Source organism: Anolis carolinensis, chromosome 2 (assembly GCF_035594765.1).
Source record: "Anolis carolinensis isolate JA03-04 chromosome 2, rAnoCar3.1.pri, whole genome shotgun sequence".
NCBI classification, from domain to species: Eukaryota; Metazoa; Chordata; class Lepidosauria; order Squamata; family Dactyloidae; genus Anolis; species Anolis carolinensis.
In genome coordinates, this window is record NC_085842.1 from 246558550 (window position 1) to 246574244 (window position 15695).

At 39.7% G+C, this 15695-nt stretch overlaps 1 protein-coding gene across 2 annotated transcripts; it reads right to left on the minus strand.

Moving 5' to 3' along the window:
• Positions 1-505: 505 nt before the first annotated feature.
• Positions 506-15406, minus strand: nmrk1 (nicotinamide riboside kinase 1). Of its 2 annotated transcripts, XM_003216533.4 has the most exons (9): positions 15267-15406; positions 13036-13078; positions 10485-10575; positions 8795-8843; positions 7774-7942; positions 7626-7697; positions 2723-2829; positions 1988-2068; positions 506-1131 (listed from the first exon to the last, which is right to left on the minus strand). In XM_003216533.4, the coding sequence occupies exons 2-9, from the start codon at positions 13062-13064 to the stop codon at positions 1103-1105; spliced, it is 627 nt and encodes a 208-aa protein (XP_003216581.2). In that variant the 5' UTR covers positions 13065-13078; positions 15267-15406; the 3' UTR covers positions 506-1102. The 2 variants fall into 2 exon arrangements, with proteins under 2 accessions (XP_003216581.2, XP_008101489.1); XM_008103282.3 differs by lacking the exons at positions 13036-13078; positions 15267-15406 and having other exon boundaries at positions 7774-8025; positions 10485-10573.
• Between the last annotated feature and the right edge of the window lie 289 nt (positions 15407-15695).

A 15695-nucleotide genomic window follows, 5' to 3' on the forward strand; every position in this document is an offset into this window, starting at 1 on the left:
ATTTTGCCAGGGAGCCCTTGGGCTTTCCATGGGTTGGAAATTACTTGTGCTACATTAAGCAAACAAAATGTTCTTTGAGTATTTATCGTGTCAGAAGCAAATTGAGAATACTCTTATAATGTATTTAAAAACAAAGTTAAAAACTTGGCATTATACTATATTATTTTTGGGGGGTGTAAATAGTAGATGGAAAGGGGTTAAACATCAAATACTTAAAATGAGCTTTAAAGACAATTTCAGTGTATTTGCTGTATTTTAATTCTGTTTAATTTTAATTATGATAGGAAGGTTGACGGTTTGAAACCCCAGCTTCTGCTGACCTAGCAGTTCAAAAACATGCAAATGTGAGTAGATCAATAGGTGATCCCAGTGAGAAGGTAACGGCACTCCATGCAGTCATGCAGGCCACATGACCTAGATGTCTGCGGACAATGCCGGCTCTTTGGCTTAGAAATGGAGATGAGCACCACCCCCCAGAGTTGGATTCCACAAACTCAACAATAACTGAAAACAGAATTATCTTTATTTAAATAAATAAATATATATATCTTTTTACCAAGCAGATTTTAGTCAACTAAAATATTTTAGATTTCCAGCCTTTCAAGAGTACATTAATGATCCATCGAAAGTGGCCCTACTTACTTCGTCTTTCATTGCTAGAACAGCTGGTATATTCATTATTCTTAAAGTATTGTTGTGGGAATAGAATAAAAAAACTAGAGAACTGAGGGAGTAGCAAAGCAGAATCAAGTGCGAATCTCTTGAGTGAGGAGGACAATGTACAGTATATACCTTGGCTGGTGTTGCAGAAATTGAAATATCTTGCTGTCAAAGAGAGAAGCAAATCCCGCATAAATTCTCTTCCACTAAGAACCTAATAATTTTAAGGAATTAAAATGAGAATTCCAAAATTGATGATTGGCACCACTGCATTTGGCCAGCATGTCCAACAGGAAAGAGACAGAATACGTATCTACTAGGATATCATGGCATTGTGGCTGTGCACTTCTGGTTTAGTAAGGCTTCCATTATCTTCTAAAACATCATTTTAGTCACAAAATATACATGAATATTTTCATGGTTGATGTTATGTAGCATGAACTTATACATTCATAATAGTACGTTGTTCGCCTGAGAAAGAAAGAAAACCACACAAATGAATGTTTCCAAACCCAGTGCTAACATCATTTATAACTAAAGTTGTTTCCAATTTCATTTCTATGTCCTCATGTTTGCCAGAATTTCAAGATTTTATATACACCAAATTAAGCATAGAATGTTATTTTTTACAAACTTCAAAAACATCAATATATATTATCAACAGCACTGTGATTTAAGTGTTGGACCAGGACTCTTGAGATATGAGTTCTAATCCCTACTTAAACATGGAAATCACACTCCCTCAACCTCAGAGGAAGGTGACAAATCTCCTTGGGGGAAAAATATGGCCAAGAAAATCCTATGGTAAGATCACCATACGCTGGAGCTGACTTAAAGGGCCTGACAACAAAACTGTATAATTTGCTTCAAATTGTTTTATTGTAGTTTTAAAAAGAGGGCGCAGTGAGTTAAACCGGTGAGCTGCAGAACTTGCTGATCAGAAGGTCGGTGGTTCGAATCTGGGGAGAGGGATGCGCTCCCACTATTAGCCCTAGCTTCTGTCAACCTAGTAGTTTGAAAACATGCAAATGTGAGTAGATCAATAGGTACCACTCCAGCGGGAAGGTAACGGCGCTCCATGCAATCATGTCGGCCACATGACCTAGGAGATGTCTACAGACAATGTTGGCTCTTTGGCTTAGAAATTGATATGAAGACCACCCCCCAGAGTCGGACACGACTAGACTTAATGTCAAGTACCCTTTACTTAGTTTTAAAAACAATAAGGCAGAACTCCTATACACTCCTATACTATTTTATAGAACTGCATAGATATCTTCCTGGTTTTTTTAACTTAAGCCCATCTTAGTTCAGGCTGATCACGCACCTGCCTTTTCCATTTCATGTGCAATATCATTGAACACCCTTGAATAGAGTTTTTCCTGTGATTGCATTCCATCCAAATAAACTGCAAGCAAGAGAAAAATCAGTTCACTTTCAGTAGAGCCAGGTATTATCAATATAAACATACAGGAGGACCTAACTGAATGGATTTGTCTTTAAAGTAACAGTCCTGCATTATATGCTGTTCACAATTGTCATTTCTTGCATCTACATAGCTTATTTATATGCAGAAGACTTAAAACAGTGGTTCTCAATCTGTGGGTCCCCAGGTGTTTTGACCTACAGCTCCCAGAAAACCCAGTTAGTTTACCAGTTGTTAGGATTTCTGGGAGTTGAAGGCCAAAACATCTGAGGACCCAGAAGTTGAGAACCACTGCTATAGCATGTCAGATTATTACAACATTGGATGAGACATGTTTATTGTAACTAAAGACTTCATTAAAAATAGGTTATAATTAAAACGTAAAACAACAATAGGTCATATAAAGTCTCAGAACAGATTATATACAAAATATCCTAAAATGAGTCTTGGAAGGAAAAAGTTTTGCTCAACTCCTTAAATTCTTTACCCACTTTCTCATTTATATATGTGATATCAGGTAAACATTGAAACATTCTAGAAAATACATTATTTTATATAGAATTAAATCAACAACACAGTTCACACCAATACCCTGTCCTTAGATTAGCTCAATGTATATGAAAATATCTGTCATACCAATGCCAGTTTCATTTTCTTCCATTTCCTTTTTATGCTTCAGATACATGGGCCATACATGTCCATCAAAGTATCCCGGTGGGTCTGGTGGATTATAAATTCTTTTGCTATATAAAAAGATAGATAGGAGTTCCACAACTTCTATAACTTGCATAATTATAATCTCTGCATGAAATATGTGAAGCCTTGGGCAAGAAGATCAAGTATTTATACATACAAGATATAAGTGCATGTTTGGTAAATTAAAATTCCCACAGCATGGTAATTATGAAATGGCACATTTATACTTTTGTTCTAGCAGCTTAGTCATGATAATGTAGCACAGGTTCCTCTAATTCAGGTTTTGATTTTACAACAGGCTTCTGCAAGTGTACCTTGTACAAACAGTCAGCAATTATTATACAGTAGTTCCTCATTAGCTACTGCATACAGTCACAATCTAATTCAATGTGTCCTTGGCTGTGGGAGGATGAGGCAGGGAACAATGAGAGAACCAAACCATGTGTCAGGTATCAATTTAGCAAGATTTTGAATAACCAGAAATCAACTTGAGCCATCTTAGTATAGGTCCCAGGTCCAAACCATACTTTTCTAGTTTTTGTAGACTTTACAAAATATAATTTTAAAATTTTGATATTCTTTTTATTTCATTTTTTTTTATTTGGAATGCTTATTAGGTTTGGTGACCAACAATAAAAATATGCATTGGGCCCTTGGAATCTGCTGAGATTGGGTTCCAAGACTGGCTTCTCCATGGATACCAAAATCCGTGGATGCTCATGTCTCATTAATATAATGGCACAAGTAAAATGGTTTTATTTTCAAATTATTCTTGTTGTTTTTTCAATTTTAAGATGCAATTTTTCCTATATAAATGTGTCTAAAAATGGGATGCATTTTGGAATTGAAGGTGTATCATGTATTTTTGTTGGTAGTGGTGGTACTGAAATTAGAGTGTGTCTTATAATGGATTTTATCTTACAACTGAAGAAATAATAATAATAATAATATCAACAACATTTTTTATTTATTACCCGCTCTACTTTCAGCTCGAGGTGAGGCACAAGTTTCGAGGTAGGTAATAATTTATACTGAACTAGCTGTGCCCAGCCACGCATCGCTGAGGTGTATGGGAATCATTTGTTGGCCATGTAGAATAGCAGTGAATAGCCTTGCAGCCTCAAAAGCCAGGCCATTTTCTTCTTATGGGAATTCTTGTTTGGTGAGCTGGAATACAATGGAATAGGCTTGCTGCTTGGAAGGCTGGATACTTACATTCTAGGGGAATGGCTTTTTGGGCTGCTAGAATTGCAATGAATAGCCTCGCTGTTTCAAGGCCTGGCTGCTTGCTACCTAGGGGAATCTTTGGTTGGTCAGCTTCAATAGTAAAAGGTAGTACCGCTGCTTCAAAGCCTGGCTGCCTTCTACAAAGGTTAATCTTTTGTTGGTCTGGTTGAATTGGACTGAATAGCCTTGCAGCTTCAATGCTTGGCTGTGTTATACCTAGAGGAATCCTTGTTTGGCGAGCTGGGGTAGCACCTTCAATCAAAGAGTTGCTTTGAAGCCTGGCTACTTCCTTTGTAGGAGAATCCTTGTTTGGCCAGCCTGAATTGCACTGAATAGTCTTGCAGGTTAAAAGCCTGGCCACTTTCTACACAGGGGCATACTTCGTTGGCCAGGTTGAATGGAACGGAGTAGCCTCGTGGCTTCAAAGCCTGGAGGTTTTCTACCTGGGGGAAATCTTGGTTGGCCAGGTTGAATTGCACTGAATAGCCTTGCTGCTTGCAAGCCTGGCCGCTTTCTACCTTGTGGAATCCTTGGTTGACCAGGTTGAATGGCAATGAATAGTCTTGGTGCGACAAATATTAATGCTCCAATTAGTCACCTTGATTAGCATTTAATGGCCTTGCAGCTTCAAAGCCTGGCTACTTCCTGCATGGGGAATCCTTTGTTGGGAGGTGTTAGCTGGCCTTGATTGTTTCCTGTCTGGAATTCCCGTTTTCTGAGTGTTGCTCTTTATTTACTGTCCTGGTTTTAGAGATTATATTGTTCTGTTTTATTATACCACAGTAATTTTTATATACAGTATTATATTTATAATCTTATATTATTTGCTTTGAACTGGATTATATGAGACCTCTTCTACACAACTGTATAAAATCCACACTGAATTGGATTATATGTCAGTGTGGACTCAAGATAACCCAGATCCAAGCAGATACTGTGGATTATATCTTCCTTGGCATTCTGGGTTATATAGCTGTGTGGAAGAGGCCTAAGTGAGGCCTAACTTTGCCTGTCGCCCTTGTGGCTGAGTGGGTTGCTAGAAGACGATGGGGGTGGGGCCTAAAGGGGGCAGGGCCTACCCTTCTGACCGGTAGCCAGGGAGAAAACGGCTTTTCAACATCTTCCAATTTGGACTTTATTTTTCTAGGTTTTTTTCTTTGAAAGACATAGATTGGATGATTATGTCTTTTGTGGCCAAATTTGGTGTGATTTGGTTCAGTGGTTTTGTTGTTTACTCCACAGTAAAACTGCACATTACATTTATATATATACTAGCTGTGCCCGGCCACGCGTTGCTGTGGCGAAACATGGTGGTATGGGAAATAAAGTATTGAGGAATTGGTGGTAGTTAAGGTAAAGGGTAAAGGTTTTCCCCAGACATTAAGTCCAGTCGTGTCTTACTCTGGAGGTTGGTGCTCATCTCCATTTCTAAGCCGAAGAGCCGGCGTTGTCCGTAGACTCCTCCAAGGTCATGTGGGATGACTGCATGGAGCGGCGTTACCTTCCCGCCAGAGCAGTACCTATTGATGCACTCACATTTGCATGTTTTCGAACTTCTGGGTTGGCAGAAGCTGGGGCTAACAGTGGGGGCTCTCTCCGCTCCCCCAATTCAAACCTGTGGCCTTTCGGTCCAGAAGTTCAGCAGCTCAGCGCTTTAACACGCTGCGCCATCAGGGGATATTATTTCCTAAAGGTTGTGAATATACAATATTTCTGATTGGTTTTGTTTGTTTGTTGGAGGCAAGTATGAATGCTGCAATTAGGAAAAATGATTAGGATGTAATGGCCTTGCAGCTTTAAAGCCTGGCTGTTTCCTCCCTGAGTGAATTTTTTGTTGGGAGGTGTTAGCTGGCCCTGATTGTTTCCTGTCTGGAATTCCCTTGTTTTCAGAGTGGTATTGTTTGCGATATTTTATGTGCTTCTACTGTCTGTGGCCCTGAGAAAACAGGATTTTCCAGACTTTGATGATGGGAATACTTTGTTGGGAGGTGTTAGCTGGCCCTGATTGTTTCCTGTGTGGAATTCCCCTGTTTATTTACTGTCCTGGTTTTAGAGATTATATTGTTCTGCATTATTCTATCCCAGTAATTATTTCATATTAAAGAAGAATCTCACTTATCCAACATTCACTTATACAATGTTCTGGATTATCCAACGCAGTCTGCCTTTTCATAATCAATGTTTTTGTAGTCAGTGTTTTAAATTCATTGTGATATTTTAGTGGTAAATTTGTAAATACAGTACAGTAGAGTCTCACTTATCCAACATAAACGGGCCGGCAGAACGTTGGATAAGCGAATATGTTGGATAATGAGGAATTAAGGATAACCCTATTAAACATCAAATTAAGTTATGATTTTACAAATGAAGCACCAAAACATCATGTTAGACAACAAATTTGTCAGAAAAAGTAGTTCAGTACACAGTAATGCTATATAGTAATTACTATATTTATGAATTTAGCACCAAAATATCACGATATATTGAAAGTATTGACTACAAAAATGCGTTGGATAATCCAGAACGTTGGATAAGCGAGTGTTGGATAAGTGAGACTCTACTGTAAATACTACATAGCATTACTGCGCATGGAACTACTTTTTCTGTCAAATTTGTTGTATAATATGATGTTTTGGTGCTTAATTTGTATAACGATTACCTAATTTGATGTTTAATTGGCTTTTCCTGAATCCCTTCTTATTATCCAACATATTCACTTATCCTGCTGGCCTGTTTACGTTGGATAAGTGAGACTCTACTGTATATTTCTAATCTTATATTATCTGCTCAGAACTGGATTATATGAGGCTCCTTCTTCACAGCTGTATAAAATGCACACTGAAGTGGATTATATGGTAGTGTGGAGTCAAGATAATTCAGTGCAAAGCAGATAATCTAAGATTATAAATGGGTTATATAGCTGTGTGGAAGGGCCTTGAGTCTACACTGCCATATAATCCAGTGCAAATTAGATAATCTGTAGAAGAAGCCTAAGTAAGGCCTAAATCTGCCTGTCCCCTAACTGAAACCTGGCTGTCCCTTGGCTGCTAGGCAACCAAGTGGGCAGAGATTAGCCCTCTAAACTGGCAGCAATTGGATAAAAAAAATTATTGCTCTCCCTCTAATTAGGACTTTATTTTTCTTTTCTTTTTGTTGTATCAACCTTGAGGCGTGGATGATGGGTTGTGTTGTCAAATTTTGAGGTTGGGGGGCCTGTACTTTTGTTGTTTTGTGAATTGCCGTGATGCCATCACTCTTTTATATATATAGATAGATATAGATATAGATATATTTATACTGTATATAAAATGGCAAAATCATTGTTGCTTTTTTAGAATTTGTATAAATATTTTCAAGCTGTTGATGGTTGATTCTGTGGATGCAGAATCCATGGATATGGTGGGCTGACTGCATTGTATTTCACTCTCATTCTTTGCCTTTTGCACAGCCTTTGGCTACAAAGACCCTTCCCAAACTTTTCTGAAATTGATTCTGGCCTTCAATTGAAAGACCTTTTCCACCTCTTCTAAATAGTTTCCCTTATCATGCTGCAGTAGGTATGTTGCAATCATAATCAAAGGGGAAATATTTGGCACTCATTTTAGGAACACTGTACCTTCTCCTCCTTTTGCACTCTTCATAAGGAATAGTCAGGAAATACTTTTTATCCCATATATCACTGAGAGGCCTGTAAGAATAAAGTAGTAAATGAAGTGTGCTTATTTTCTATATACTATTTACTGTAGTTTGCTAAACTTACTTACTTATAGTTATATAGAAGGAACCCTTCAACAATTAAGATATGGATTTCTTCAGCTCTTTTCTGACCAACATGTGTCCTTTCTGGTGGTCTTGTCAACACAGAATCTTCTGGATTGCTCATCCAAGAACGTATGCTCATCACCATTTTTTCCATGTACAAGGCATCAAGAACTAAAAGACACATTTTGCCTTTATTGTTCAGATTGAGGTTCAAAGCCTGCATGACTTCCATTCATGAGATACTTGAATTAATGCTTTGGGACATAATGAGAAGAATGGAAAAAAGGAGAAATTATTTTAAAACAGAGTCATTTTTCATTGCATTTGGGATCCAGCTCTGTAGAGAAACCAAGAGGGCATGGGAACTAAGACTTGAATAACTAAGGGCTTTTTTACACTAGTCTTAAAACCCCAGGTGAACCAGAATTCACTTCTGATTGTCGGAATGATGTCAAGGGACTTCTGACAACGTAGTTAACATCATGTTAAGCAAAGAGCCTTATATAAATGGCTCCAGCACAAAGAGTAGCTTGATGAGAAACCAGCACTCTTTGGCAGAGAAGACCAAAGAACTTGTAAAACTGCAGCTCCCAGGATTTCATTGCATTGAGCCATGACAGTTAAAGTGGTGTCAAACTGCATTTGTTTTACATTATAGGCGACTTCTCTTGATTTAGACATGCATAGAGTTGAGCTATGCTAGATGGATGGGAGAAAGATTCAAATAAGATCAGGAAAAGACTGCTGCCACTAGCAGCTTGAGCATCCAGAATGAAGTCTAGGAGCAGGGAAACCCATTTTATGTCCAATAATTTAACTGAAAATAAGTTAAAGACCTTAATCACTGCTTTGCATACCAGAAAGGCATTGTATTTTCAGTACAGCCTTTACTGGGATTTCCCCATTTGCCAGAAACTACAGTCATCTAAATATTAATTTTGCTTGTTTGCATCTTTTTTTAAAAGAACCTCAACTTCCAGTTTTAGTCATTGTGCTCATAATTTTAATATTCTGTCCACTTACCATCATACTGCAGAAAACCATTGTCATCTATAGCCACTTCAGATTCGGGCTGGAAAAAAAAACATGGAGAAGAGTAACATTGTACGAGTAACTTGAAGGTGTAAAAATAAATACCATATAGTTTAAGAAGCACCAATTTGCAAGACTAGTCCAATAGTGGCATACCAATTAACTCAAATCCTCTGCATCATGCATGGGCAAACTTCGGCCCTGCAGGTGTTCTGAACTTCAACTTCCACAATTCCTAACAGCCTCAGGCCCCTTCCTTTTCCCCTTTGAGGAATATCTTAAAAACAGGAAAAGATGATGGAAATAGATAGATATAGACATGGGACAATGGAAATGGAAATAAAAGATCTAATAAATACTTTCAAGGACTTAACAGAAGAAAAGGACTATAACTGCAAGGACTAGAATGGAAGTCACATAGACTTTTACCCTTCCCACAATTCCTCCCAACTCTCTACCTCCCCATCTTCCCTCCTTTCTTTTTTCACTTTTTTCTTTTTTTCTCCTTTTCTTTCTCCTTTTTCTGTTTTGTTTCTTTTATGTACAATTTAAAGAAAAGTCTCAATAAATTTTTTAAAGGAATTGTGGGAGTTGAAGTCCAAAACACCTGGAGGGCTGAAGTTTGCATGTGCCTGCTCCACATCCTGAAAATGTAGACTCTTTTGTTTTGTTTTTAAATGCTACTTTATCATGAGGGCGATAAAGATCAGGAATGTAATAAACTGAAAAATACAGAAGTATTACCTCTAATAGCCCATCAAAACAGAATCTGAATGATTCTTTAAACCAGGAATAGAAAGACAGCAACCACTGGGGCTATGACCCTTCAGGAAAGGAAGAGTACACCCGAAGGCATCAGAGCCTATCTGATCTTGGAAGTTAAACTGAGTAAGCCCTAATTAGCACTTGAAATGGCAGATTACCAAGGAATGGCAGGTGCCATAAGCAATATTTCAGAGGAAGGAACTGGCAAAACCTTTTCTTGTGAATCACTTGCTGAAGACTGACTTGAAGGCACACATATAAAAAGTGGCCAATGGTGCTCTCTCTACTCCATGAGAGAATGCTTGTTTTAGTCTACAAATATGGTAACTTTTTAAAATTGGAAGTCCACTCTCTGCATTTCTAAAGGCTGTTCAGGGGTAAAAAATCTGTAAGATGTCCTCCTTGTTATGGTGTAAGTTGTTATCCTGTGCAGGGTTAGGCATAACACACTGAGCACTTGGGGAGGGTGAAAATGGCCTCCAGCCATTCTGAAGTCACCTGCCTCTGCATTACCTCTAACTCAGATATCCTATTTCCACATGATTAGAATCAATGAGGTTGGAGGAGACAGAGCTGTAGTTCCTGGTCCCATCCCCACTGACATGTTTGAGAAATCTAAGGCTTGGACATCCCCTCTACATGCATGAATCCCATGCTTCAGTTTGGACTTGTGGCCAAGGCGGGTTCAGGATTGCAGGTTCTTTCTTCAGGCCTTCATCTTAAGACCTGACTTAGCTTGACTAGAGCCAAGTCAGGCCACGGGGATGCAACTGTGATTGGAGGGTGAATGATTGCCTTCCCTTCTTGTAATTGTGGGTTAAAGATTACAATGGAGAGCCAACAGGATGGCTGGAACTTTATTTGCGAGCTGAACAAAAAGACAGGAGTTTGTGAATTACTCTCTTGATTTTATTACCTTGAAAAAGTCATCTTGAGAGATTATTGTGCAGTTTGGAAACTGGTCCTTGAGTTTTCTGGACAGAGTTGTCTTCCCTCCATTTGTTACACTGCATTATATATTTGAAGAAAGAACAGTAACATAGCAGATTATACAATACATAATAGCAACTGCACAGTTCCAATAGCCTGCATTAGTAACCTTGTTCATGATTTTAAACCACTCTTTTGTATGAGAAGGCAGTCTCTACATTGTACTCTGACAGGCACACTTTGACCAGGCATTTTACTCTTTTCAAATAGCACGTATTGTAAAATTCAAGGGGATATTTATTGTAGAAATATAAATCCTCTCTCATATCTTTTAGTGTCTAATTTCATGATAAATACAGGATTGTTATGCTTAAGGAACAAGTTATTCTCTGTTGTGGAGGTCAGAGGCTGACTACACATCAAGTTTTTATCAAATGACCTGCTGGCTGCATTTGATGAGAGATACGAGGGCTATCCAGAAAGTTCATTACGTTTTGGAATTAAAAATAAACAAAGTATAGGAGAAAACATTTACCATATTCAGTTGAAAGCCAGACCCAAATACTAGTTCTCACCATAGTCCCCATTGAAATCTAGGCAGTTATCATAGCAATAAAAGTGTTTGAAAAGCCCTCCCTCCCCCCCAACATTCCCGCCTGGCTTGCGTCCTGAACCAGGCTGGCTTCCCTTCCCTCAGCTGTCAAGTGCTGCGCTTATCTTTCCGCACGGATCTTCCTGGATCGCTCTTTTGTTTTTCAGATGCTTGCAAGGAAGGTGCTCTTCTAAGGTTTTGCAAGAAGCACACCTTTCCTGTCCCAAAAAACCTTCCTTGCAAGCATTTGCAAAACAAAAGAGCGATCAGCGGAAAGCTTTGTTTATTTTTAATTCCAAAACGTAATGAACTTTCTGGATAACCCTCGTATAATGTAGAACATTGGTAGGGCACATTGAAGTGAAGCTAACATGTTGCATCGAATTAAGATGGGTGAAATAACTGTCCTCCAATAAAATAGTCTTGGTGCTTTGCTGGTATGCTGCTAGGAACCTGTCCCTAGACAGGTTCAAGCTGTCAATTCTAATTCATACACTGTCAATCATAATGAAACCAGTTTGAAACTCCATTGTATATGGGGCCTATGTCTTCCAGTGACCATAAGGTATTTAATATAACATGTTACTGTTTCACTGATGTCTTGCCATCTTAGGGGCAAATGGAAACAGAAAAATCACCTGGAGTTAAGAATAATCAGATCCAGTATCCAAGACTACAATGCATAGTGGGCCTTTTAGTGTCCAGTGGTTCTGTTTATTCATCCCTGTGATAGTGATGCCTTCCCTTCACTTGAAAAGCAACTTATTTTCCAGTCTGCATTGAGAGCGTAGTGTGAGATCTACATAAGATTTTAGCAGGAGTATTTGATTTTGCTCTGGAGAAGGCAATTGCACTGTCCATCCACATAATCTGGCACCTGGAACAACATTTTGGTGAATCTTGTGAACCAGTACAACCTCAACTGCCAGGGTTTGAAGGCCCATTAATTCAGCCACATATGAGCTTTCTTCTGGATTTGTTATGTATATCCCATATCCATATGCCGAACATGAACAGCCAATAAACCAGGCATGGGCAAACTGTTTTGCCTTGGGGCCGCCCCGGCTAGGAGGGAGTGGGGCCGTTCACTCTCTGGGTGAGCGTGAGCCTATGAGGGGTAGGGCCCGGGAGAGGGCAAGGCCAGAAGGGGACAGGGCAGGGCCTTGGTCATCCTCAGGTTGTCCTCACAGGATAAGAACGGGGCTGCTTACTCCATCCTTATGTTGGGAGAAGGCGGGACACATGTTGACTGCCCCAATCCTCCTTCCTTGGGCTGTCTTCCTGGCATTATGCCAGGAGGAAGGCAAGACTGGTGGCAGCTGAGAGTGCTCTATAGGGCTCTCAGCCACCATGTGCCTTCCTTGAGCTGTTCTCTCGGTATAAAGATGGGGCCACCTGCACCATCCTTATGCCAGGAAGAGGGCGAGACACGTGGTGGCTGAGAGTGCTCCAGATAGTTCTCAGCTGTTGCAGGCCGCCATGTCCTTATGCCAAGAAGACAGGGCCCGAGGTAAGTGCCCCGAGGGCCGCATCTGGCTCCTGGGCTTTAGTTTGCCAATGCCTGCAATAAACTATGTATGTTATGCTTTCATGGGCATGATTTTGTTTCCTATTGGTAATCTAGAATCTTACTATAGCCTAATTGGGTCAGACCCTGGAGTTCTTACATTATTTTATGGTTTCCTTGCTTAATTTTCTCCTGTTTCACAGATTTTAATATACAATTCACTTTAAATTGCTTTGGAATGTTTTGAAATAAAAGGCTTTATGGAAACATCTAAATAAATAAATGGGACATTGATAAGAGAGGCCAGATAGCGGTCTGGTAGTTCTTGTCCATGTTTCTGGATAAGATGTTCAGGATAAGATGTAGGTTGAAGTGAAGTTATTGATAATACTGTACATATAAAGCAAAGCAGTATAGTAGCTCTATGTTCACACTCACCCTCCAAGTCCAATGACCAAGATTTTCATAGTTCTTTTTTAATCTAAAAATTAAATTGAGAGGATAATTTTTCCACTATCTATTTTTGATTGGCTACAAAATTAAAGTGAAATTAGAGATAAAAATATGTAATTCATATCCCACATTCCTGCTTGTAAATATTTATTGGGGAGGTAATATCCATTTGCAAATTTCTTGCCTGTGTATTTGTAAAAGCTTTTTTTCTCCCACCCTGTGCCATGCTGAATCTTAAACTAGCACAAAGCCTTCATTTATATGAGGTTCGTCATCAGAAATTCAAATATACAAACCATTCAACATTGTAGGTTGCCCAGATTACAAAACAGAAGCAGCTCAATAAGGCATTGTTTAGACAAGCAGTATACATAAAATATGGCACACACACAAATACTGTAATTATTGAATATTATAGATGCACAATATACTAGGCACAAGGTATCCAACACATGTACTTATTGTGATATCATAAATTTTGTAAGTAAATGTTTCAGGGCCCACATTTGACAAAGTATCTACACTGTCCCTTGGGTAACGTCTCTGTAGATGGGCAATTCTCTCACACCAGAAGCGATTTACAGTCTGTTCTCAAGTTGCTTCTGACACAATAAAATTAATGCAGTTTGCCACCACATGAATCATGGAAATTGTAGTTTCACAAGGCCTTTAGCTTTCTCTGGCAAAGAGTGTTGGGGCCTCAGCAAACTACAATCCCCATGATTCCATAGCACTGAGCCATAGCAGTTCGAGTGTTGTCACACTGCATTAATTCTACAATGTGGAAAGTGTTGTTAGGATACAAATGCAAAACTATTCGTACAAATGAGAAATATAAACGTAACTGAAGACTCACTCACTAGGGAAAGAGTTACTATTGCGCTAAAAGATAAAAGCCTCTGCACTCTGTTACGTCAATTCTGTTGCAATTTAAATGTTTGGGTCATCAGAGCACAAAGCCAAGACAAACTAGCAAACACTAAAGAGGGACATTGCGTGTATGTGCCTTCAAGTCATGTCCTGACTTATGGTGATCCCATGAATTTCATAGTTTTCTTAGGCAAGGAATACTCCGGAGTGGGTATGCAATTATATACAATGAAAAGATACCCCGGGAGTTATACAGGGTGTTTTAATTAAATGGTGAAATAGGAGGTTCTTTTTCAAACATCCTGTATTCTGTACCATTGTCTGTTATACATATAGTTTGATTCACCTCTAGGAAATACTTCCAAGGATCATCACAAAATAAATAGAATAGAATAAAATTGCCATTTATGACTTCTAGGAGGTTATGACTTTTTTATCGTGTCAGAAGCAACTTGAGAATATACTGCAAGTCACTTCTAGTGTGAGAGAATTGGCTGTCTGCAGAGATGTTGCCCAGGGGATGCCCGGATGTGTTACCATCCTGGGAGGCTTCTCTTATGTCCCCACAAGCTAGAGCTGACAAACGGGAGCTCACCCTGTCTCGCGGATTCAAACTGCCAACCTTCAGGTCAGCAACCCAACCTTCAGGTCAGCAGTTCAGCTGGCCCAAGGACTGAACCCATTGCACCACTGCAGCTCCTGGGTTATGACCAAATTGTTCTGATACACAAAATAAGATAATGCTTTGTTACAATTATAGCTTTCTTGTGTAGGGTCCTGTGGCCTAGTCAACATCATGAGGAAATAAGGACTTTCGGTATCCCAATTCTAACCACACTTTTTAAAAAAAGCCCCTGTAGGTAAAATGGAATTTATTATTACGGTGTATCTATGCTATAGAATTAATGCAGTTCGACATCACTTTAACTGACATAGCTCAATGGTATGGAATCCTAGGAGTTGTAGTCTGGTGGGGCTTAGCACTCTTTGTCATGGATGGTGAAGAGCCTTGAAAAACTGGAACTCCCAGGTTTCCATAATTGAGCTATAGCAAATTAAAGTGTTATTAAAGTGCAGCAATCCTACAGTGTAGATCAGGCATGGAAAAACTTCGGCCCTCCAGATGTTTTGGACTTTAACTCCCACAATTCCTAACAGCCTACTGTTAGGAATTGTGGGAGTTGAAGCCCAAAACACCTGGAGGGGCGAAGTTTGCCCCTGCCTGGTGTAGATGAACCCCTAGTCCATCTACACGACCCATTTCAAAACATTACCACTGTCTTTTAGAGCAAAATTCTTATGCAACCAGCAGACGCCAAAGCAATCCAGGAACTGCACCCACTTACCTTCCTTTTTCGAGCAAAGAGTGCGAAAAACCACAAGAAAGGCACCAGATTCTCCTCTGCCTGCCACTCAAAAGCCCCGCCCCTTTCTTCTCCAATCCCGTTAGAGAAGCACCGTCGACCCTGCCCTCCTAGGAAAGGGGAGGTGGGCCGTCCTATGCAATTAAGCTATACACAAGCCCCGCCCCTTTCTCTTACACCGCATTAGAGAAACAAGGACGTTCTATGCAAATAGGCCACACTCAAGCCCCGCCCCTTCCTCCTCTAACTCCGTTAGAGAAGCCGCACCTTCGGTCTCCCACTCCCAGGAAAGGGGCGGAGCGTATGTAAATAAGGCCAGGCACAACCACTTCTTTGCCGCGCTCCTCTAAACCAAGTCTCGCAGCAAGACGGGGCCGCCACGCCCCCTACTCGGGATTGGTTGAGCGCTGA

What these genes read in the sequence shown, in the direction of transcription:
- nmrk1 (XM_003216533.4), bottom strand. Translation starts at nt 13,064, where the DNA reads ATGAAAATCTTGGTCATTGGACTTGGAGG. An exon ending in TTCCTTCTATATAACTATAA is followed by an intron (nt 7,698 to 7,773) that starts GTAAGTAAGTTT and finishes TTATTCTTACAG; the next exon opens with GCCTCTCAGTGATATATGGG. An exon ending in AGAAAATGAAACTGGCATTG is followed by an intron (nt 2,069 to 2,722) that starts GTATGACAGATA and finishes TCTTGCTTGCAG; the next exon opens with TTTATTTGGATGGAATGCAA.